At 36.8% G+C, this 25,375-nt stretch overlaps 1 protein-coding gene and 1 non-coding gene across 2 annotated transcripts; one reads left to right on the forward strand and one right to left on the reverse strand.

Annotated features, from left to right (window-relative positions):
• Window positions 1–11,387: 11,387 nt before the first annotated feature.
• On the reverse strand, window positions 11,388–11,495 carry LOC131515566 (U6 spliceosomal RNA). Its single transcript, XR_009263634.1, has one exon. It is a non-coding gene; the product is annotated as a U6 spliceosomal RNA (small nuclear RNA).
• A 1,165-nt stretch (window positions 11,496–12,660) lies between these two features.
• LOC131514448 (V-type proton ATPase subunit E 1) lies at window positions 12,661–13,977 on the forward strand. Its single transcript, XM_058734490.1, has one exon. It carries the CDS (start codon window positions 12,749–12,751, stop codon window positions 13,427–13,429), a length of 681 nt encoding a protein of 226 aa, XP_058590473.1. The 5' UTR covers window positions 12,661–12,748; the 3' UTR covers window positions 13,430–13,977.
• The last annotated feature ends 11,398 nt before the right edge of the window (window positions 13,978–25,375 follow it).

Below are 25,375 nucleotides of genomic sequence, written 5' to 3' on the forward strand. Positions count from 1 at the left end.
TTCCAAAATGAGGTCTATATCTAAGATATTGACAAACTTCTGAAGTCTTGCTAAACTTTCAACCTGAATGTCTATTTGTCACAATTTTAAAGCAGAAAAAAGAAAATTAGGAAACTTACCTGTGGATCAAAGCAATTGAATTATAAATTATATTTTTTATCCTGATTTTAATCTAGTTTAATTTTTCTAATGTGAGAAAATTTCCAAATATTAGAAAATGATTTTAATAATCAAACTTTTCATTATTGAAAAAATTACCTAATGGTTAAATAGGTCATTAGCTGTTCTGAAAAGATACTATTCTACGTCACAAAAAGAATGAATTGTTCTGACATTAATCATCCTACAATAATATTGGATGACAATAAAACATTTCTTTTCATCAAAAATGTCTAAACAGTCAAAGATTAATGAAGATAATGAGTAACTAATGGATTATATGAAAGCCTTAGAACATTATCCCATCCAAACAAAAATTACCTGAATGGCTTTCTCAAACACAAGCTACTTGGAAACTTTAGGAGATTCGGTAGAAATATCTCCTGTTTAAGTAACTTTCTGAATCTGCTAATGATTAGAATATGAAAAATTAACAGAGAATGCAAATAAGTGGCATAAACATTTGATTAAAAAAAACTAAAGCCCTACTTTGATGAAGCATCTAAGTCTGTGAAGAAGACACCTAGCAAAGAATATATCATTTAGAATATATTTCATGGCCAGGGTTTCTGAGTCTCCTAATGTGCCCAATGGCATAAGGTAACATTTTCTAGATTTCATAAATGTGTGCCTCAATAATTTTTCTTTCTTTGATTCCTCCTTAGGCTCACTCTTTCCTTGGTTTACCCCATGCTTTTAATTGTTCAGCCCCATCCTTGAAGAAGGGACTTGCTTCCCCAGACGCCACAACCTCGGAGAGGAATAGAGCCATTCTTGTTATTTTTTCTGAATTTCTTCTAAAGAACTTTCCAACACCCATGCCATGCATGGTGACAGAGCTAAATTTCATCCCCGATAATCAGACATTTGCTCTACAGAAACTCTCCTGATAAGTTCAAGTATGCTATAAACTCTATGATGTATTTATTTTATAGAATTTAGTCTGTCATTTCTTAAGTCTTTCTCATTGTTATCAATAATATGATCAAATTACACACAATTAAAATTTTAAAAGACTACAAGAGCCAATCAAATAGACTCAATAAAAAATCTATTGTCTGTTTTCTACAACATGATTCCTTTTAGGTTTATTGTAACTTTTCTAAAGCCTTAAACCTGGGCTAACTTAAACAACTGGAAAATTATAGTCACAAAAACAAACAAACCACATGCTCAAATTTTGACTCTCCCACTTACTAGCCCTGTTGCCTTGGACAAGTCACAACTTCTCACAGCCACATTTTCCTCATCATTAAGGTGAATGTAGTATTACCCATAGCTTTCTGACTGCAAGGCATTATTGCAAAATAAAGTAAAATCATTTATGTAAAGATACTACTACATAATAGAGTCGTATATAAATATTATAATTATTAGCATGTTAAGTGTGTCACTTTCATTTTGCATGGACTTAATGGGTACAGTTAAGATGTTGTGTGTCCAATTGTATATATAACTGTGTTTGCAATATTAAGATCGTAAATACCAAGAAGCAAGGGAAGCAGAGCTCCTAACATGACAGATTATACGCTCAATAAATGTAATTTAACGAATGCCACATTTGAAACTGGTTTTCAACAATTCACTTTAAAAATTCCTCCCACATTAAGCCTGGTTTTTAAGGTAAAAGGGCAGGCAGTTATATTTACCATGTTGGGTGAGATACATTCATCAATGTTTGAGTTCTTTTGTGAAGTTTGGAGGCCCCTAATCATATCAGCCTGATAAATCCTTCTTCATTTTGTAGGTGAGAAAATTGAGAAATAGAGCTCAGTGATTTCCCTGCGATGGAATGCTCTGGGAGGCAGCATGTGTTTGGAGCGCCAGTCCCTCACACTGCTTTCACAGCCCCGTGGACCCGATTGTCCCTCCCAGTTTGGACTCAGCCCCCACCTGATCCTTAACCAATGTGTTCTTTCCTGACTTACCCTGTGAATACATGTGTTTTGTGTTTGTAGTTGGATGTTAGTTCAAATATTACTGGAACATTTTGTCTACTGTTATATAATTAAACTGGAAGAAACACTCTGCGGGATGTGGAATAGCATTACAACCCAAAGATCATCAAAGAAGTCATAAGTTCTTTAATGATAGTGTGTATTTGGTTAATCACATACAAATTGTCTTGATTTTGTTTACATTACAATTAATAATGTTTGGAAAGGAATATGCCTTATTTTGCAATATTTTTTTGTCTACAGCACATCATTATCTAACAAGATTGTATAGAAGCATGTATTATCTAATGAGGACAATACTGGCTCATAGAATAGAAGAAATAATCCTCACTGTAGATATATTATTATAATCCTTAAGATACTGGTTGAAAACCAATTTATGTGTTTATAAATTCATTTTATTGTAGGCAGAATAATTCCAACTGTAATTTTTTACTTTGCATAGCAGTGACATTTCTGTCCACAGAGTCAGAAGAGTTTAAATGGGATGGGATTCCCTGGAAATTTTCCCCTTCTTTAATTTTAAAAGCCTGTCAGAATGTTCTCTGTTCCATTCCATCAGGTCATGAGCTTTTCAGTAAAACACCAGCAGAAGAGGAAAAAAAGGGAGAAAATGAATTAGCGAAAGGGATCCTGAGTCTTTTCTCTTAAAGATTCCAATCAATTTTTGGTTCCACTACACTCAGATCCTTTAGATAAGAAAAAAATTTTTCATAATTCATATGCTCACATAAATTCTGACAAAACAGAGTTCAGTATTTAAAGTTACCCTAAGACAAACACTAAACTTGCCAAAAACAGTAGGTTCAAGATGAACTGTTATTCACTTACTCACTAAAGTACACCGAAGTCTGCCTTTGCTGATTTTCGCAAATACTCTGTCCTGCAGGATCCATTAGTTCACACCAGTAGAGATTTAATATCATATGCCTACACTTGGTTGAGAGTCCTCATTTGAAGTCTCTTTGGCGAAATATAGCTGTTTATTCTGGGAGTTTTTTCTCTTCGTTCTCCTAAAGTTTTTCATAAGGCTACTATAAGGAAAGATGTTCTTATATTAACCTGTCAAAAACATGGGTGACTGTGCTATGAAATTATTGATGAATTTTAGTTTCTATTAGATTATATACCATATAGGTAGTCAAGAAAAAGTGGTCAACCGGCCTCATTTGGAAAGAGGAATCTGTCACCTTTCTCTTGTGGAAGGATAAAACACAGATATTTTGGCTGAGGCTAGAGTGTAAAAGACTAAAAATATGGCAGCATTTACTTTTTGCTTGAGAATACCCATATATCTGAGTGGAGGTTCCCTTCTGCTGTGTCACATAACACACTACACACCAGTCCAGGTACCACATAATGTAGTTCCGGATTTGATGATGGAGGCAGAATTGGTCCCTCATCTTTGTTCCTTTGGTTCTTATATTACTATCACTTGAGTGATAAGATTTATAACCTTGACTTTCCTAAATGGATATGAGAACACTTCAGAACACATTTTGTTCATGCATTTAGGGTCAGTTTTTCTTTTATGTGTGAGTTGTTCAGTTTTGAATTTATAAGTTTAAACTAATTTTAGCCAAAAATTCTGAGACTGTACTGTGTGGACACTAGAGGAAGCCATTAAGGCAATAATAAAATGCTTAACTGGTCCTCCGTTTATATTCAGGAATAAGATATTTACACAAATAATTACAATATAAAGTGGGATGTATATTGGTTTGAATCAAGGGAATATGTTTTCATTTTCCCTTCGTCATATGACAACATATTTTAACTTTTCTCAAGTGTTTTTTCCTTATATGTTTATAATGTATGCTGTGACCTTTAATATTTATGTATGTTTAAAGCAATCTAGCTTGTTAGTTCTTCAAAGGAAAGCATTTGTTTATATTTCCAATAGTTTGACATTTGAAGTGTTGAATTTTCTCTACTGAAAAATTATTAAAGTGAAATGGCTTACAAAATATTGCCATTACTTCTCAGTTTCATAAAATCAGACTCCTTCACTTTTAGTAATTGAAAGTAAAAGGTGAAATGTTCATAGAGGATAATGACTACTAATATGGCTTTGATTTCATTGCTGCTACATGAACTATCCCCATGATGGTCTCATTTTAAGCCAGACACCATGACCTTCCCCAATTTCAATAAAATTTTCTCCACGATTGCTTCATCTCAGAACTGTAGTTCTTTTAGCACATATTTCCATCTGGAAATGAATCACTCAGTGATCCACATATGCCATACCAACTAAAGTCAACTTGAGGCCCGTCTCCAATGGCTGTGCCAAACACAGGGATAATATTCCAAGCCATGAGATGTTGACTTTCTTATTTGATTAATGAGGATAATATTTAAGTTTGGTATATTTTAAGGTCAATAATAAAAACAAAAGGCTTCCATTTATCGTATCCTTAATAAAATGGTCAAATACAAATGTGGATTCAAGTTGAAACCTGCCTCATTTTGGAAAGTGGGTTATTTCTGCCTAATTCTCTCCCTTTTCCTGATGGCAAAGAATTTCATTTACTGAATTTATTGAATTTCATTTGTCTCTCATTTATTTTCTTGATGGTAAGAAATTTTATTTATTAAATTACTGAATTTCATTTATTTTTCTTTTATGATATGAATTTCTCCTCTACCCTTAAAACAAATTTGAAGAATTATTTGACAAATCAAAATAATTTAAGTGTCTTCATACTTCAACAATATATCTCCCAAATGATACGATAGGTTTAAGAAGAAAATGAGAATATTTTAGATCACATAGACACATCAATTCTGTTATCAATAATATCAGTGACCACAATTTTTGCTGTCCATGCAGTTATCTTTTGGTTGCATAATTTATACCATGTTCACTAAATGTCATTATCATTGAAGATCTTTACTGAGTAAAAGTAGGAATAATAGCTATAATTCCACTTATGACTCAAACTCACATAAACCTTAGTATCAATCAGATACTCTGTGAGTTTAAGTGTAGAAAGTTATCTTCTTTATTCTCCCCCCACCCATGTAAAATGTGAGCTTTGTATCACATATGATTCCTTAAAGCTAATGTACCAAGATCAAAAGATAGAAAGCATAAAATTTTTTGTCTACACATATTTTGTATAGAGCCTATAGCATGTATTATATATGTTCTCATCTTAGATCAGATGTCTTAGCAGAGGTTCCCCAGAAATCAGATCCTGAGACAAGAGTTTTCATGCAGGCAGTTAATTTGAGAAAGAATTCCTTTACAGTAGTGAAGGACTTGAGAGGGTGAAAGGAAGATGAAAGGAATCAACATGGTAAGGTGTTACTAGTTGATCACCACTATGTTTGAATAGGTGCTCTGTCTTTCTGGGATCTTCAAGGGAGGAGGATATGGAACACATCCCACATCTGCCTATAAGGAAAAAAAAAGTGGTTATGTAGTGATGTAAAGAACTACATCATCTCTGAGTTGAAAATCGTCCCTTGGGTAATAATTACCCCATACTTCGAGGTTGGATATGTGTGACTACTAACTGGGCTCCTGTTGATATCCCACTCTGTGTATCAGGAAAGACCCAGGGCAGAAAACAAGAGGAAGCACTACATGAATGAGGTAAGACTCTTATTCTGCAAAACAGGTTGAAGTTTGTACAGAAGAGTTACTGTAGCCATGACTATGGCTCAGATGACACCTACAAGATTTGAAGCTATAGATATCCAATAGAATCTATTCCATTTTCCAAGTGTTTTGAACTGTACATAACTATTAAATTCATTCAGTTATAATGTCTTCAATGCAGCAATGCCCCAGATGGGTTCCTTAAAATACATAAATAATAAGATTTGTAACTCCTCTCCAATTTTATGTTCAAGTCAATATGAGAAATAATTAAACAAAGTGGAGTAAATTTCTTTACTCAGCATTTTTTGGATAATGTGTTGATTAGCTTGTGAATCTGAAGTTTTAAAATGATCTACTTCTTTGAATTTTATTTTTTTAATGGGGGAAGCATTTCTTCATGGAGCACTTCAAAAGACATAAGTGCTATAAAATAAAGATTTTTTTTAAAGTAATAGGTAATATGTATTGAGCTTGTATTGGTGCAGGGCACGGTTCCAAGAAATTTATGTGTATTAATGTACTTAACCTTCACAGTTTTATAAGACAGGGAATATTGTTTTCTTCTTCTTACAAAAGTAGAAATTGAAACACAAAGAGCACTAGGACATTTGCCTTAGAGCTTTTAAAGATCATTCAAGACAGAATCCCTTGAGACACATATAGGTTTGAAGATAGAATAAAATATTAATTTTCCAATTGTGTCCAAAGTTTTGGGTATCTAGAAGTTCTAATAATTCATATTTGTAGTTAATTTTCAAATGTGTTTTATACATCACAACTTTTAAATACATTTTTCAATACATCAATAAATATCCCATTAGATATCCAATGAGAATCACTCACTTTTTCTCTCTCTGGCAGTATTTTTGTCTCTCTGAAAACATATTATTTCTAATTCTAGGGATGACTTCTTTAATAATATTTATTTTGAAAAAATACGTTTTATTTTCATAGTTAATTTTTTTAGTTACTTTTTGACTTTCAATGTAGTTATATTAGTAAGTTAAGTCAAGGTTGAGCGAACTCAAGAAATTCTCAGGGTATAATACTTTTAGGGAAATAATGATATTTTGGAAATTTCAATTAAGCAAATTCTCCACTCCAAGACAAGATTGAATAAATGTTTACTGAGGCTGAATTGAAAAATCTCAACCTAAATTAATGTCAGTTTAGACTTTTTGTCTCGGTAAAATGCCATTATATATCACTTCCCTCCAAGTTTTATTGTCTGGCTTCTGTTATTCTGTTTCCAAAATAATCTCCTTCATCTTTATGTCTTTACCAGGAACGTCTGCAGATGATTGTGCATAAAATAGCTAAATAAATATTTCATAAATGGAGGATGAATTAATGAAACTTCAAATGTTTATGTCTTGTTATAATATATATTCCAAATTCTATCCGCCCAATCAATTCTTCATATATACACGAAACATTTACTTAGCACCTCCCTCTAGATACTGTGTTCTAGAATTAAATGCCTAATTCCAACTCCCTCTTCTGAAAAATGGAAATATTGATATCTTCATCACCATGTATTGTAAAGAATGGGGGAGACAATTTATATATAGAATATCAGCAACAATAAGAACTAAATAAATATGAGTTATAGTTTCCAAAACCCAGAGGTAAGAAAATGACAATCTGCAGATAAAATCAGGCTCATCTTTTTTGATAAATAACATTTTATTGGAACACAGCCATGGTTATTTGTTATATATTGCCTGTGGCTATTATAAGGACAGTAGAGCTGAATAGTTACAACAGAGATCATGTGGCCCAAAAAGCCAGTAATGTTTACTATCTGGTCCTTTACAGAAGAAGTTTGCCAACTCTGGGATGCCTGGGTGGCTCAGTAATTAGAGTGTCTAGCTCTTAATTTTGGCTCAGGTCATGATCTTACTGTTCATGAGATCGAGCTCTATACTGGGCTTTGTGTTTACAGCGTGGAGCCTGCTTAGGATTCTCTCTCACCCTCTTTCTCTCTGCCTCTCTCCTGCTTTCACACACTCTTTCTCTCACTCAAAATAAATAAACATTGGAGGGAAACAAAGAAGTTTGCCAACTTGTCTTTTCCAAATTTCCCAGATCTTAATACTTGTTACGTATAGAACAACTTATCATATAAAGAGATTGTCATTCCTCCCTTTTTGGATTTTGATTAAAGAAATTTGGAGGTAAGCCAAGAGTTCTATGCTCAATGAGATTCCCAAATAATTCTTATGAAGAAACAATTAAGAAGAAAATTTGGGAAACATCCCTAAGGAATAACTGTCTAGAGATAGAATTCAAAGTTCTGCAGCATCTTAGCAGAGGAGAAATTGTTCAAGGAAAAAAGACAGATCTCTTAATCTGGAACTAAGATAACCCTGAAAAGAACAAGAAATGACCAAAATTACTAAAATGCACATTCTAATTCCTGGGCTGAAATTTCTGAGGACAAGATTTAACACTGGGTATGGATTATCTCAGTACTAGACCAGTTAAAATTACAAAGAGACAACTTAAATAACAGAACACAGATCACTGAGGAGACTAGAAGACCTACATTAAGAGGGAAAAAAGAATGAGCCAAACTGTGACAGAGTTGTAAGCATTTTAAATTCAATGAGAAGGCTTTCAGAAGGGTCCAAGTGTTAGTAACAAGGCAGGAGAGTAAGAAAGAAAAGACCTAAGTAGGATATACCTCTAAATGTGTAATCTTGCCCAGTTATGTCACATATTCACCGCCAAAGGTGGTACCATTTCCTTTATTAATCTTTCTGAGATTAAAATCCATCCAAGCGGTGATAGTCTTGAAGACACTCATTTTGAGGGGCAATGAAAAGAAGGCTCAAGTCCACCATTTTATTAATTAAAAAAAAATTTTTTAATGTTTATTCATTTTTGAGAGAGAGAGAGACAGAGCATAGTGGGAAAAAGACAGAGAAAGAGGGAAAGAGAGAGAATCCCAAGCAGCCTCCATGCTTGTCAGCACAGAGCCCGATGTGGGTCTCAAACCCTCAAACAAAGAGATCATGTCCAAAGTCACTTAACCGACTGAGCCACCCACCTGCCCCCACATTTTTATCTCTAACTGGGGACATAGAGAAGGGCATCCCAGATCATAAGATCTACCTGCTCTCCATTTAGGAAGAAGTAAGTAAGAAATTGGGCCTAGTTGACTAGAGATTGTTTTGGCAATGAAGCCAAGCCATGGATGCTGCTTGGGACATTAGTCGTTCTACCCCAGACAAGACCCAGAAGACCTTTCTAGGAAGATGTTTGAGAATTTTAACTTTCCAGTAACTCTAGGAACCATATGGAGTAGAAGAAAGCCTATTCATACTAACTCCTACCTTTGGACCACTGAGCACATGCTCTGCCTTGATCTTGCAGCTCTTCCTCAGATGTGTGGGAATGAAATCATTGGTGGGAGCCTTCACTCAAGACTTTAATGTACTCACAACCAGCTATAGAAAGGCCTCAGATACCTTTTTCACACTTCTACTTCTGTATCTTTCCTTGGACCCATCAATCTACCTCAGTAAACTTTCAATTATATAATGCTTAATTTAATCTGGAAGAAATAAATTTGTCTCCTCAGATGCTAACCACAAGCAGGATGGAATCTGTATGAAAACCTGTGAAATTTTATCTTTAATCAGGAAAGAATTTTCCTGGCAATGAATTTAATTCACTCACTCAACCCCACCCTCCTTCATAAGCAATGCCTAATCATCAAGTGGGTTTCTTTATTTACTGCCATTTAAAAATGTAACATCTACCAAGGATCTGCTTTCAATTTTTAAAGGGACCATGCCCTTTCTTTTTAAATATTTTCAAGCCATGACTTTAAATAGAAATGTACAGTGGTTTCATCACTCAAGCAAGACACCTATACAGTCTTAATACATGTATGCTTATCCTTAGAGATCCTCAAATACAATGGAAACAACTTCGTATAAATTTTTAAATGTAAATATTTATTTCCTTATAATCCCTGATATGTATCTTTTGACCCACAGACATGTAAGCAACTTGTATACATATAATATATATGTACACACACACACACATATATATGTGTATATATAGTGCACACATAAGTCAACTTGTATATCACATATCCATGTATTTTTCCCTTTCCTACTTTCAGCCATGGACGCTCAGAGAAGCTCAGAACCAGGGGGCATTATCAGTGGCTCAATGTGGTAATTTTAACACATGTTCATAGAACTTTAGACAGTCTTCTTACCAGAGCACGCTGTGCTTTGTGATTGTTTGATTCAGGAACATGCTATGTGACTTCAATGGTCTTATCATAAAAGGAGATGCAGCTTCTTCCTAGCTCTCTTGGGACACTCACTTGCAGGAAAGCCTGCTATCATGTAAGCAGTCAAACTGACCTGAACCTACCATGTTGCAAGGAAGCCCAAAGTCACTACTTGAAAGACCATGTGAAGAGACAGAGAGATGCATGGTAAGCTCCTGATACCAGGCTTTGCTCAAGTTCCACTCACCATCTCATCTTTTTCCACTTGTTTAATAGACCTCAATCCAGCCAAGTTCTGTCCAAATTCTTGACCTACAGACACTGTGAAGGATCATAAACTGATTTTGTTTTAAGGCATGAAGTTCTGGGATAATTTATTTCGCAACAGTAGATAACTGAGGCTATCAGTGAACTTGTACCCCTCACTATCTTTAGCTGTATGAGACACTTTGAGTCCAGGGATGCTGCTGTTACCTTTGGTCCATCATGCACTGGCCATTAGCAGTAATGAATCTTTTTTTTTTTTTTTCAACGTTTTTTTATTTATTTTTGGGACAGAGAGAGACAGAGCATGAACGGGGGAGGGGCAGAGAGAGAGGGAGACACAGAACCGGAAGCAGGCTCCAGGCTCCGAGCATCAGCCCAGAGCCTGACGCGGGGCTCGAACTCACGGACCGCGAGATCGTGACCTGGCTGAAGTCGGACGCTTAACCGACTGCGCCACCCAGGCGCCCCCAGTAATGAATCTTTTTAAGGTGGGAATAGTTAGAGTGATACAAAAGGTTGACAATGCCTCTCCCAGAATTCCTCTATGTCCAAAATTTTTACTGGCTGTATTCCTAGATCTTCAGATAAACTCTAGAGACAGAGCTAAATTAAGTTGTCTGGCTACTATAGCAAAAGAAACAAACAAACAAAAAAGGTGTTGATTTATAATTGTGTTAAACCAGATCCTGTTGAACTGACCCAATTCACTCAGGCTTTTGGTGGGTTTGTATTCAAATTCTGGCTCAATTATTTCTAACTTATTTGACCATGAACACACTTCTTTCTAAAAGGGTAATTTCATCCAACTTCTCAGAATAAAGTTTTAAGAACCAGAAGCAAATGCCCAAACTTGAGCTTTAGGACAGAGTCATAAGTGTGATGAGTATAGGCTGGAAGTTGGATTGAGAGATTTTATAGGATGGGGGATAAGGGAGAAAGGAAACCTGATGGGTAATTTACATGAAACAGTTTGACAGCAGTTAACATCATTGTGCATCTATTTTCTTGAATTATTGTCTATTGTATCAGAATGGTTTGCAATAAAAATATTTAGTAAATATTTATATTGTTTATTTTAATAGTTATAGTTTTATAAGTTAGGGTAGATTATGGATGCCATCCATATCTGAAAAAACCAAATTAGTTGGTTCTCAATACTATATTTGTGTGTCATCTTCGCGCAAGGACCATGCTAATCTTCTCTGAATCATTCCAATTTTAGTATATGTGCTGCCTAAGCAAGCACTGGTTCTCAGTACTAGAAATCTGGTTCCAATGAGCTATTTGTGTGTTGAATCATGAAATCATTGTAAATTACTATTTAACCAGTGTTTATAAAGTTTAGCATCAGCACCACCTGGAGTAACTTCCAAAATTGAGACTCCTGCACCCTGCCACAGATGTATGAAGTCTGAATCTTTAGGAAGAGAGATCTACATTTTCAGAAGCTCTCTGAATACCTGTGAGAAACACTGTTGGAAAAGTATTATGGAAGCCAAAGTGATGAGCCCTTTCTAGTTAAAAGAATTTCTCATCTCACTTTCATCTCATGTCCTCACTGGTGCTTGTAATTTTATCTTTATGTCTCTGTGGTACAGTTCTTTTTGTTCAATCCCCTCCCTCCTTAAATCTCGAACTCCTTTTTCTTCTTATCTCCATTGTACCTACCCCAGCCTTTCCTCTTACTTTATGGAGAAGATAGAAGTCATTGAAATCTACTATCTTTGTATTCCCATTTTAATGTGTTCTCATTCTGGCTGAGAATTGGATGTGTTTCCTTCATCTGACTCTGCAACATGTTAGTGGTTGAGGTCAATTATTTTGACCTGTTTTCTCTCCTGTTTTCATTTTTCCTTGATGTACAATGTGGAATGTGGAATCTGTATAATGTGGAATCTACCATGGATCCCATAACCAAATTCAGAATTATTTACCTTGTCATAAGAGCACTTACCATATTATATCTTATCTGCCTAACAGTATCTTCTTGGTAAGAGCAGATATAAGGTCTTCATCCAAGTAGCCCCACTACCTAGAAAAGTGAACGCTTACCCATAGTAGATGGTCTGTCCAGCTCTAACATTTTATAAATTTTGACTAGCTAGCAGATATCTAAATTGTAGACATCCCTAAACTTCCGATGAGAAACTTTCTGTGGTATTATATGGACTTCGGTTAGAGGCATAGCTTTACCACTGCTAAGCTATAAGACCTTGGGAAAGATGCTTAAATAGTCTGATCCTCAATTCCTTCATCTTTAAAATAGATCTTATAGATAGTCCTGACTATCCATAAGGCAACATAAGAAGACATATATGAAATACCTAGGGCAATGTCTAACAAAGGATTGTCACATATCATTGAAACTAAGATAACCATGAATTAAATGACACACACTAAATTATAACACAGTGTGGGGTTTTCTTTTCCCCTTCCTTTTACCTCCCTGTTCTAATCGCGTTCCAGCCAGTGTCCCTCCGGCCTAGCAGCACTTTCGCTATGGCTCTCAGCGATGCTGACGTGCAAAAGCAGATTAAGCATATGATGGCTTTTATTGAACAGGAAGCCAATGAGAAAGCAGAAGAAATAGATGCAAAGGCAGAGGAAGAGTTCAACATTGAGAAAGGTCGTCTTGTGCAAACCCAAAGACTGAAGATTATGGAATACTATGAGAAGAAAGAAAAGCAGATTGAGCAGCAGAAGAAAATTCAGATGTCTAATTTGATGAATCAAGCAAGGCTCAAAGTCCTCAGAGCGAGAGATGACCTTATTACAGACCTACTAAATGAAGCAAAACAAAGACTCAGCAAAGTGGTAAAAGATACAACCAGGTACCAGGTGCTGCTGGATGGTCTGGTGCTCCAGGGTTTGTACCAGTTGTTGGAGCCGCGAATGATTGTTCGTTGCAGGAAACAGGATTTCCCTCTGGTAAAGGCTGCAGTGCAAAAAGCGATTCCTATGTACAAAATTGCCACCAAAAAAGATGTTGATGTCCAAATTGATCAGGAGGCCTATCTGCCTGAGGAAATAGCTGGTGGAGTTGAGATCTATAATGGAGATCGTAAAATAAAAGTTTCCAATACCCTAGAAAGCCGGCTGGATCTCATAGCCCAGCAGATGATGCCAGAAGTTCGGGGAGCCTTATTTGGTGCAAATGCCAACAGGAAGTTTCTGGACTAAGCCTTTGGGAGAGGTGGAGTTGATCCACTGCTCTCTGGCTGTGATGTGGAAGTTTCTAATAATTTGAAGAAACAAGATATCTGTGTGGCTTCCTCTTTCTTCACTGTTCTAATATTCTGTATTTATCAGTGGATACTCTTCTGTAGCTAATGCCTGTGGCCTAATTGTTAACAATGAGAGCAAGTTCCACTTAATGTAATCAGGAAACCTCCTTCTAGCTACTCTAAAAGTAGCACAGCTTTCATTTGCTTCTGTAGCATGAAGGTGAGGGTATCAGATGGTGGTTATGGGAGCTTCACCAAGTCTTTGCTCTTCCTCTGATTTCAGTTCTCCAGTCTAGAGGGTGACGTGTATAGTGTTCTCTGATATTAAATCTCTGCTTTTAGGCTTAAAATGCATGGTGGGGGGTGGGGGGTGGGGGCACGCATTCCTTCCAGCAGTAGTAGCTTCACTGTTAACCTGTTTGGGCCTAGAAGTGTTCCTCATCTGTAAATGTGATTTAAAATCTAAGCCGTGAATATGTTTTATTTATTAAAACAAAAGGTTTACATGGAAAAAAAAAATAAATAACACAGTGTGTTTTTAATCACTTAGAATTTATTGTATAATCATTGTAGTGGTTAATTTTATGTGTCAACCTGACTAGACTGTAGGTTGTCCAGATATTAGGTGTATATGCTTAGCCACAGAGCCAATAGGGCAAAGCTACCATTTGCGGGATTCTGACTTTAAGTCAGTGCCAGGTGAAACAATAAAGGAATATGACGTTGGATGAGGCCAGATTTATTGATATGGGCTTACTAAGCAGAGATTTTGTACTTAATGTTGCCCTAGAGAAAGTTAGAACAGACTCTTAACGGTTTGGTCGGTTGACTGAAACATGGATCAAGAAGGCCCACAGGGAGCAAATTGGAAATGCCAGATCACCTAGATTCAATGTAGAGGAAGAGATTCAGTGTTTTGTTTTGTTTTGTTCTTTTCACAAAATATTCTTTTTAATGTCATACAACACTTCTTAGAAGATTTTACCATTTTATCCATGCTGGTTAGTTCAAGTTGCTGGCACTCATTGTATATATTTTCATGCTGGTTCTTTTGTAATATTTCTAAACATATTGTCAGAACAAGTATGCCGTGTGCACCATCTGACTGATGATAATTGTAAGACAACATTGAAAAACACATTCTGACATCAGAGATGTTAAAATGTAAAAAAAGTATGCATCTTAGAATTGATGAAATTTTTACAGTGTTCAATAAATATATACTATCATTGAATTAATGATGATGGTGATGATGGTAATAAAGATGATGAATGTTAGCTAGTATATGTGTCCTTGTGCCTGATAAAGTATTTATGTATCTGGGAATGTATGCCTGATAGTTGGCGAACTTAGGGAGGGGCTTAAAAACCTATGCAAAATGGACATGGAAACCAATGGTCTCATGCGTCACCTGATAAAACTTTTAGTTCCACACCTGAGAGTGAACCACTTTCCAGGATGTTAACAGTTCACTAATGCTTACTGTTCTGATGCCGTGCAAGGCAAGCATTTCAGTCCTGGCACAAACACTGAGAGCCTGAGCTTACTATCACAGTTTTTCAGTCGCTTGTGTCAAAATTCTCATGGGTAAAATTCTTCAGGGAAAAAAATAAGTTTTCCAATTTTTGGAATTACAGTATTTCTGGGTTCCTTTCTTCTTTTTTTTTTTAATTTTTTTTCAACGTTTTTTATTTATTTTTGGGACAGAGAGAGACAGAGCATGAACGGGGGAGGGGCAGAGAGAGAGGGAGACACAGAATCGGAAACAGGCTCCAGGCTCCGGGCCATCAGCCCAGAGCCTGACGCGGGGCTCGAACTCACAGACCACGAGATCGTGACCTGGCTGAAGTCAGACGCTTAACTGACTGCGCCACCCAGGCGCCCCTGGGTTCCTTTCTTCTGATATGTTCTTTCACATTGTATATTTACCTGTTCTTTCTTTATATTCCCTACATTGAAAAAAAATGAGTAAATAAGTAACTTCTACTCTAAAATAAAAGCGAACTGAAATGGAGTGCCCAGACCATCAAGATGAAAGCCATTTAGACCTATTCACTTTTCAGCAGCTGGTTAGCATTCCTGTACAAATATGTTGTATTTATTTTGAAGCTTGTTCAGTTAATATCATTGTTCTTCTATTTCCTACATATGAAGTACTTGTGCCAGTGAAGCTGAATCATGTATTTTCCAGATGGCAAATCTTCCTGAAGAAAGTATTGCGGTGGCAGACCTGGCCAGCAGACTCTACCAACTCTTCCTTGTGCAGCTCCACTGGGAATAAATTAGATTAGGCATGGCCTTCAGGAATGCAGTCAAGGTCAAATTTCTCCTCTAATTCTGCAAAAACAACAGTTCTGAAAAGGAGTACCCTGTGTAAATTCTGAGTTACTTTTCATTGGAAGCTTTCAAATCATCTAGAGAATTTGATGTGGTTTATAGCAATCCCGAAGTGAGCTCTAATTTTTATTTTATTTCAAAATCTCTAGCAGGTTCCTAAATTGTTTTATTGGAAGTACATCATCTTTTTTTTTCTTATTTTAAGTTTATGTATTTATTTTGAAAGAGAAAGAGAGACAGAGAGAGAGAGAGAGAGAAAGACCACACAAGTGGGGGAGGGGAAGAGAGAAGGAGAGACAGACAGAATCCCAAGCAGGCTCACTGTGCCATCACTGCACAGCCAGATTTGGGGCTCACACTGAGGAACTCATGAGATCATGACCTGAGCCTAGAGCAAGATTCAGAGGCTTAAGTGACTGCATCACCCAGGTGCCCCTGGAAGTACATCATCTTAATGTATGTCTTAACTATTATTCCTGGCTTGGGATCATTTCCCTTTCTATGTTTCCTTGCTATACATGTAGCCACATAGCCAGAATGAACAGGGTCTTTCTTTATTATTTGCTAGTGCAGAAATCAGGTTATGAATGTTTTATAATGTAGTTGGAACTTCTTGAATCATCACAAGAATTCAAAAATAAAAAGATTTAATTTCCCTCCTTAGATTGCCTATAATATTCACATCTGATTATTTAAAATTATTTTGTTCTGAGGCGCCTGGGTGGCTCAGTCAGTTAGGCATCTGACATCGGCTCAGGTCATGATCTCGCAGTTCATGAGTTAGAGCCCTGTATCGGGCTCTGTGCTGACAGCTCAGAGCCCAGAGCTTGCTTCAGATTCTGTCTCCCTCTCTCTCTGCCCCTTCCCTAGTCATGCTCTCTCAATCTCTCTCTCTTTCAAAAATAAATAAACATTAAATTTTTTTTTAAATAAAGAAAAGAAATTTATTTTGTTCTATGAGGAAAAGAAACCAGCACAAGGAGCCAAAGCCATAGTTCTGAATAATTCCTGGCAGGTAGGCAGCTCCACTTCATGAATATGTTATATCCCAAAGGAGAATTGCAGGCCTGCTGCTTCATTCATTCACAGATTCATCGTTCATGGATTCATTCATTCATGAATTTATTCATAGATCTATAGAATTGTGAATTTATTCTTTCATTCATTCATTTTGGGAGGAGAATTTACTTTGGTAGGCCCTGAGGATGCAAAGACAAACATACTAGTTTTTGGTTCTAATGGATTTACCCTCTAATAGGGAAAGAAAGATATGCAAAAAGGAAGAGCAATGAAATATTTTATATACTACAAGAGGACAAACAGGATATCTAAGGGTGTGATGAAGAGAATAGCCAGTTCTTCCTGGGGTAGTCATAAAAAAACTGAAAAATGAGTTGCTGACTTAAAAAGTGAGTCAATGTTTCCCAATCACCTAGTCTAGGAAATACATCCCAAACTGGATTGAGGGCTCTGGTGGGAGTGAGAGTGGGGAGTGGAGGATTTGAGCAGATGCCCGAATGTATACTTCCTTACATGTTCCCAGAACTACAAACATTTTATCTGATTAATGATAAAGAATGCAGGTTTATCCTAAAACAAAGGTAGATGATGAAGTATCTTATATGCCTTTCTAAGGCATTTCTGTTGGGAAGTCTAAAGGGTTTGTTGTTTGGAATTTATAATACACACACAGCAATGGTTAGGTTCCCAGTCTCCTCAACAAAGGGCTATTTTTGTTAACCACTAAAACAGCTGAAATACAGTGAGAACAACACTTAATTCCTAAGAGCGGGGAGTAAGTAATTTAGGAGTAAGAAAAGGAAAAATTTAACTTCACTATCCTTTTCAACTACCTTGCAATTTATTTTCTTTGCAAATTCCTTGGACATCATAGGCACCCTACGTTCCTGTATCCCTATTCCTTCTTAAATCTTGACAATAGGACTTCTGATTCCATCATTCCTTTCCTCAGCTCAGGACAGACCCTTTTCAAATGTCTCATAGATGCCCTTTCACCTTCTTTTTTTACAGAGCCAAAGTACAGTCCATTCTGGTACTCCATGGATCCTTGCTGAAAGAAACCCTAAATAATACACCTCCACTCGTGCTCCAGAATTACTTTCTGTATAAACTCCCATTCCCTGAGTGCAATCTGCTTTTAATTCCTAGCAAAAAATCAATCTGATTTCTCTAATTTCTCTAACACATTCTACATGTCCCAAAAGTATTTGTTTTTATAACTCAAATAAATTGGTGGAATTTGAAGCAATTATATTAACTTAAGGAATATATTCAGACTCTAGGATAAAACACATTTATGAAATGGCAAGCTGGCACCATTTAGGCCCGCTGGTTGTGACCTGGAGACTGCCAGTATAAGTTCCTTAAAATTGTTGCCACTTTTCAAAGCTTTTCTTTATCTAGCATTTAGAACTTTCAAATTCTCCAGGTGCCTGGGTGGCTCAGTTGGTTGAAGGTCCAACTCTTGATTTTAGCTCATGTCATGATCCCACTGAGCGTGGAGTCTGCTTGAGATTCTGTCTCTTTCCCCCTCTGCCCTACTCCCTCTCTTGCTCTCTCTAAAATACAAAAACAAAACAAACAAACAAACAAACAAACAAAAACCTTCAAATTCTCTAAAAGTTTGAAGGGTTTCCCACAAAACCACGTATGGCAGCAACAGTAGAAGCTGAAAAGCAGTGGGGAAGGACAGGAAAAGGAAAGAGGAAGTTATAGGGGCCTTACTGTCAATAAAGATACAATTGTCTCCAAAAGAAATAACAGTGTTTGTAAACACATTTGAATATTCTGGAACATAACCTTGGAAATTATCATGGTCCATTGAGAATACAGGAAATTGTGCATTAATCCATGCATTCATTTTTGTGTTTAACATTTTTCCTGCTTAGGTTTTAAGTGTTCATTTCCTACATAGTGGTATAAACCCTAAGATACAAATAAAGATTTTCATCAAGCTTTGAAAAGCCAAACTTCAGTGAGATGTCTTTTTTTTAAGTTTAATTATTATTTATTTTGAGAGAGAGAGAGAGAGAGAGAGAGAGAGAGAGAGAGATGAACACAAGCAGGGGAGCAGCAGAGAGAGAGGGAGAGAGAATCTCAAGCAGGCCCTGCACTGTCAGCGTGGCTCAAACCCATGAACCGTGACATCATGACCTGAGCCAAAATCAAGAGTCAGACGTTTAACTGAGACACCCAGGAACCCACAGTGAGATTTCTTTTAAAAAGTGATTTCTGTTTCTTGTGATTATTGCCTATTTGTGTTGTGCCTTAACATTTTACATAAATTTTAAAAATCTAATTTATGTTTCTAACAGTTCTAGAAACGTCAAAGACAGCCATTTGCTCAGAGACCTAAAATATGCTTGCAAATGAGAAATTATTTACCAACTATAGTAAATATCTACTATATAGATTACTTGCCTATAAAAAGTGCTCATTTCATTTGATTTCATTTTATTTTTAAGTCAGAAAGAAGTATCCTTTCGGGTCTTTCATAATCCACTTTATAATTTTGCTGTTTCCTTCCTTTTCTTTATCAGAGAGGGCTGTGTTAACTATGGTTAAAAATATGAGGTTCTAACCTGTCTCTTTCTTCCCATATCTAGGATTCTCAGACCATAAATTATCTTTTATAATTCAGGGCTTTGCAGATTCATATATAATATATGAATGCAGTGAACTTCACACACTTACGATGTTGGTGTAATTAAGTAAACCAGACATAAAGTGGGCAATCTCTTTATGAAATAATATCCTTTGGAACTGCAGTAGAGCCTTTATCTTTGTGAAGTGGAAATAATTCTTCATGGATTCTGATGAGTCTGAGTAAGTCTCAGTGAACTTTTTAATCTCTTGATGTCTGCTTAGAGAGCAGCATGTTCCTACAATCTAGTTCCCATGTGGAGCTTCTCATTCTAAATAACCCACAGGTAGAGTGTTAGGAGGGACAGAATGTCCTGTACTAAGAAAGTCACTTCTTCTCACCTTTCAGCTAGCCAAGTTAATCCCAGCATATACACTTATGTTTTTTCCAGAGTCTGAATTAAGGGATCTTGGTTTCTTGGCAACTTCTTGGGTAGATCTAGTCAGTCTGTTCTTGACGGAATAGAAACAACTCAGCCTTTGGAGCTGAGGAGCCTGGGTTCGAAAACAGACTCTGACATTTACTAGAATATTATATAACTTCAACTTAGCTTTGACAACATCATCTATAAAATACGAATGAACACAATGTCTGTCTCATGGCGTTGCCATGAGCAAAGTGGTGAGCACCATGCTTGGCTGATAATAGAGATTCGGTAAATTAGTATCATCGGTGGTGGCGGAGTGGCAGCAGTAGCAGGAGGTAGGCATAACAGTAGATAGCAGTGGTGGTCGTAGTGGTAAATGGTAGTAGTAGTAGGGGTACTGGCTACTCCCAGCAGAGTAGTAGCAGTGTGGGTTGCAGAAGAGATAAAACATGGTGGGCTACTTTCTTGTGTTGGGATATGGTGGACATCTTCTGGACAGACAAGACTACCTACAAAGAGGGGAATCAGAAATCTTTGCAGTTATTAGGGGTTCATATCTCGGGGAGATGAGATTGAACAAATATCGGACTTGTCAGAGATTTGAGAAGGAAATGCAGAAAAATAACTGGTTTATGAAAATGAGAGTGGTTAGTTAGAAAAGTCAGCTGAGCAGAATGGACAGCACACTCTAAGCGGGACACTTACCTGGAGTTATCTTAAATCGTGGACCTCAGCCATGAGTCCTCAGTGTTGGTAAATTTGATCTCCTAGGAGTCATGTCTGCCCTGATAGCATTTTGACCTCCTTTAGAGAAGCGAATAAAGGGACACAGTAGGCATTCCTCAAGAAGTAATGAGGGTTCAGTGAATACTTCAGGTAAGACAAAATGAAGAATTCTTTTTATCTTTTTATTAAAAAAATTTTTAACATTTATTTATTTTTGAGAGAGGGAGAGTGACAGAGTGCGAGCAGGGGGAGGGCAGAAAAAAAGGGAGACACAGAATCAGAAGAAGGCTCCAGGCTCTTGAGCTGTCAGCACAGAGCTGGATGCAGGACTCAAACTCACGAACTGTGAGATCATGACCTGAGTCGAAGTCGGACGCTTAACCGACTGAACCACCCAGATGTCCCAACAAAATGAGGAAATCTTAAGTACTGAACTAGCCCCAATTGACACTGAGATCTCCATACTTCCCTCCTTTTAAAATGTACGTACCTCTCTCCTTTAAAAAATCCATTACAGAAAAGTGCCTGATCTAGCTACTCTATCCTTTGCCCATTAATAAAGATAGAAAATTAGAAAACTCAACTGAATATACTTGAGTTTAATGACACTGATAAAGACATGCCTATATAGAATGTATTCTGTTAACCAGACTGAAATAGTTGTCCAAGATTCCAAGGAGTTTGATTGGAAAGCTCAGAAAGACTGGATTATTGGTTAGTGTAATTTATTGCAAATAAGTATCTTTCTCTAGATACAATCTCTCACTTACTCTTTTTTCTTATTACACAATTATCTGTTTGGGTGTGCCTAGGTGGCTCAGTAGGTTTAGCGTCCAACTTGGGTTCAGGTCATGATCTCATGGTTAGTGGGTTCAAGCCCTGCATTGGGCCCCGGGTTGACAGCTCAGAGCCTGCAGCCTGCTTCAGATTCTGTGTCTCTGTCCATCCCCTGCTTGCACTCTGTCTATGTCTCTCTCAAAAATAAGTACTAAAGTTTTTTTTAAAAAAAAAAAACAACATTATCTATCTGAACAATATCAAATAGTCAATTAAATTCGAAGCTATGCATTTTAAATATATGTGCATATAGTATTGTAGAATACAATTCAAGCTTTTTTTGTTTGCTTTTGTTATCATTCTCTTTTTTCTAATTTGAAAAAAACCACCGAAGATATAATTTTGTGAAATTTGTAGTCCTTACTCTTTAAGTTACCCCATCCCATATATGTTTTCATAAATCTTCCTTGTATCCTGACTCTGTCCATGAACTCATATAAACACTCATACTCACATACACAGGAACCCCTCTTCATTTATATGTCTTCGTCTCTTCCTCTGTCTCTGGTGTCCTCATTCTCCATTTCTTCTTAGGTCCTCATGTGTTGAAATTATATCCATGTTCTCACTTTATTTATAAATCTACTTTAATCTGATTTTGGCTGTACTATTTCTCTGTATCTACTGATACTGAGGCCACCATAGATCATTTATTCCACACATTGATGATAACTGCTATGAGGAAGGTATGATGGATGTAAAAATAAATTATATTGTTTTTGACCTCTGTGAATGTGTAGTGCAGTAAGTAAAATTGCTTTTTCCCAGGTTATCACTGACCTCTCTTCCACCACCCATGCCTGAGTTCTGTCCTTGACTTTCAAATTCTTAACCATTCAATAGACATATGTTGAGGATCCACTATAATCTTAATTTTGTTAAGCAATAGATGGATGGTATCTGTGTCTTTCTACAGTTAATCTTGCTCTTACTCATATTCTTGTTCTGAGTCTAGGCTGAGTTCTTATTTGCTGTTCCCTTATCCTCTATGTTTTTTCTGAGCAGATGGTTCAGAACATGATGGGGCTGCTTGGTACTTCGTTTATGGTTTCTGAGAAACATGTTTTTCACATGCCAAGAACACTAGAGCTTCTGTTTACAAGTAAACAAATGTTGTACAACAGATTAAAAAGCAGGTGGGAGGGTTTGTCATTCTCTGTATTAGCTTCAGAAAACAAACATCCCCAAACTCAAGCAGAAGTTTTTTTGTTATAAAAAAAAATGTATCTAGTCCTACATGCTATCGATTTGGATGCATTGTAACAGAGGGTATGGATGAAATAAAAGTCATTGCTGGGTTCATAAAATAATTTAAAGTAAATTGGACGTGCTACCCAAAGCAACTTACGCATCTAATGCAGTTCCTATCAAAACACCAATGGCATTTTTCACGGAACTACAACAAATAATCCCAAAATTGTATGGAACCACAACAGACTCCAAATAGCCAAAGCAATCTTGAGAAAAAAGAACAAAGCTGAAGGTATCATGCTTCCCGATTTCAAACTATACTACAAAACGATAGCAATCAAAGCAGTCTGGTTCTGGCACAAAACAAACACAATGACCATTGGAGCAGACTAGAGAGCCCAGAGATAAACCCTTACTTATAAAGCCATTTACAGGCATTCTTGTTTTACCATTCTTTACTGCACTTCACAGATGTGTTTTTTACAGCTGGAAGGTTTGTGGCAACCTTGAATCTATGAAGTCTATGAGTGCCATTTTTCCAACAGCATTTGCTCACTTGATGTCTCTGGGTCACATTTTGGTACTTCTCATAATATTTCAAACTTTTTCATTATTATATTTGTTATGGTGACCCGTAATCAGTGATCTTAATGTTAATACTGTAACTGTTTGGGGGTGCCACAAACTGTGCCCTATAAGAGGGCAACCTTAATAAATGGTGTGTGTGTTCTGACTGCTCCACTGACTGGCTGTCTCCGTCTCTTTCCTCTTTCAGCCTGCCTATTCCTGCAGACACAGAAATGCTGAAATTAGGCAAATTAATAACCATCAACGGCCTCTAACTGTTCAAGTGGAAGGAATAGTCACATATTTCTTACTTTAAATCAAAAGTTAGACATGATTGGGTGCCTGTCTGATTTCAGCTCAGGTCATGATCTTGCGGTTTGTGAGTTTGAACCCAGCATCAGGCTCTACAATGGCAATGTGGAGCCTGCTTGAGATTCCCTATCTCTCTCCCTCTCTCTCTGGCCCTCCCCAGCTCGCTCTCTCTCTTTCAAAGTAAATAAATAAACTTAAAAAATAACAAATATCATTAAGCTGGAAAGATCTATTTTTTTTAAAGCTAGACTTGATTAAGCTTAGTGAAAAAGGCATATTGAAACCTGAGATAGGTCAAAAACTTGGCTGCTTGGGCCAAACAGTTAGCAAAGTTACAACTGCAAAGGAAAAGTTCTTGAAAGAAATCAAAAGTGCTTCTCCAGTGAACACACAAACGATAAGAAAATGAATCAGCCTGATTGTTGATATGGAGATAGTTTTAGTGGTCTGGATAGAAGATCAAACCAGCCACAACATTCTCTTAAGCCAAAGTCTAATGCAGAGTGAGGCCCTGACTCTTTTCAGTTCTGGGAAGGCTGACAGAGGTAGGTTTAAGGTGTTTGTTTTGACTTGATACTTATATTGGAATATGACTACCAGCATAGCATTAGCTAACGTTCCCATTTTGCCACATAGCAAACATCTCTTTTTGTTTTTTCTGTAAGAACATTTAAGATCTATTCCCTTAGAACTTTCAAGTATATAATGTAGTACTGTTAACTATGGCCACAATGCTGTTCTTTATATCCCCAGAACTTTTTAGCTTCCAACTGCATTTGTACGCTTTGACCAGTGTTTTCCCATCTCAGTGCTTACCACCACTCTCTGTTTCTTTTTTAGATTCCACATATAAGTAATAACTTGGTCATCGAGGTCTTAGAGCAGTCACATCAGAAGCTTGAAAGGAACAGATGAAGAAACTAATACCAGGTGAGAAACTGGGGACAGCCCTTTTAAGAAGTTTGTCATGATGAAGCATAGACAAAAGGGACAATATTTAGAGTAGAGAGTAGTCTTCCCATTTCGGTTAGAAAATTCCCAACCTTTTATGTTGTCCTATTAGTCTTCCATTCCCATCCTTCTGAATTTTCCCCTATCAACTGCTTCCACCCTCATTCACTACCGAAAAAAAAAAAAAAGCCCTCTCCTGCTCTTCCAAATCTTCAGAAAGCTTTCCTTCCTTCCTTCCTTCCTTCTTTCCTTCCTTCCTTCCTTCCTTCCTTCTTTCCTTCCTTCCTTCCTTCCTTCCTTCCTTTCTGCCATAGGTTCTGTACACTCGCCTTCCAACTGATTCCACATGGCAGGTTCTTCTTCACCCTACTTTCTCAATCCAAACAGCATCTCCAAGGAGACACTGCCTAATCATCATACTTAAAATGTTCCACAGTTACCTTATCACATTACCCTACTTCTTCTCCCTCCAAACACATACCATGATATTAAATTCATATATTTGCCTGTCTTTCTGTCCACAGTAGACTATAGGCTTCACAAGGGCATGAGCGTTGGCTGTGTTGTTCACTCTGCACCCTCAGTGCCTGGCACATACTAGAAGGTCAATTAATAATGCTGAATAAATGTATGCATGGAAGCAAATGTCAAGCAGCTGTTAAATTCAACTAAGTTTCCTACAACTTAGAAGCAAGAGAATATTCAGATGCATTCAAGAACTCAGGAAAAGCAACACCTGTGAGTACTTCTTGGAACATGAAAGAAAACAAACCGGCAAATTAAACTGGCAATAAATGAAAACCAAAATAAAGGATAAATCTAATAAGGAACTCTGAAATGGAGAAACCATAGCAAAATGCATTCATGGTGTATTTCAGATTAGTACAAAAAATTGTGGAAATTATGGCTACACAAGAAAATATAAAAGTAAAATATATCAAAGTCAGAGA

The sequence above is a fragment of the Neofelis nebulosa genome, chromosome 6, assembly GCF_028018385.1.
Source record: "Neofelis nebulosa isolate mNeoNeb1 chromosome 6, mNeoNeb1.pri, whole genome shotgun sequence".
NCBI lineage: Eukaryota > Metazoa > Chordata > Mammalia > Carnivora > Felidae > Neofelis > Neofelis nebulosa.

Excerpts from the sequence above, each read along its gene's own strand:
- LOC131514448 (XM_058734490.1), top strand. The coding sequence starts at position 12,749 with ATGGCTCTCAGCGATGCTGACGTGCAAAAGCAGATTAAGCATATGATG.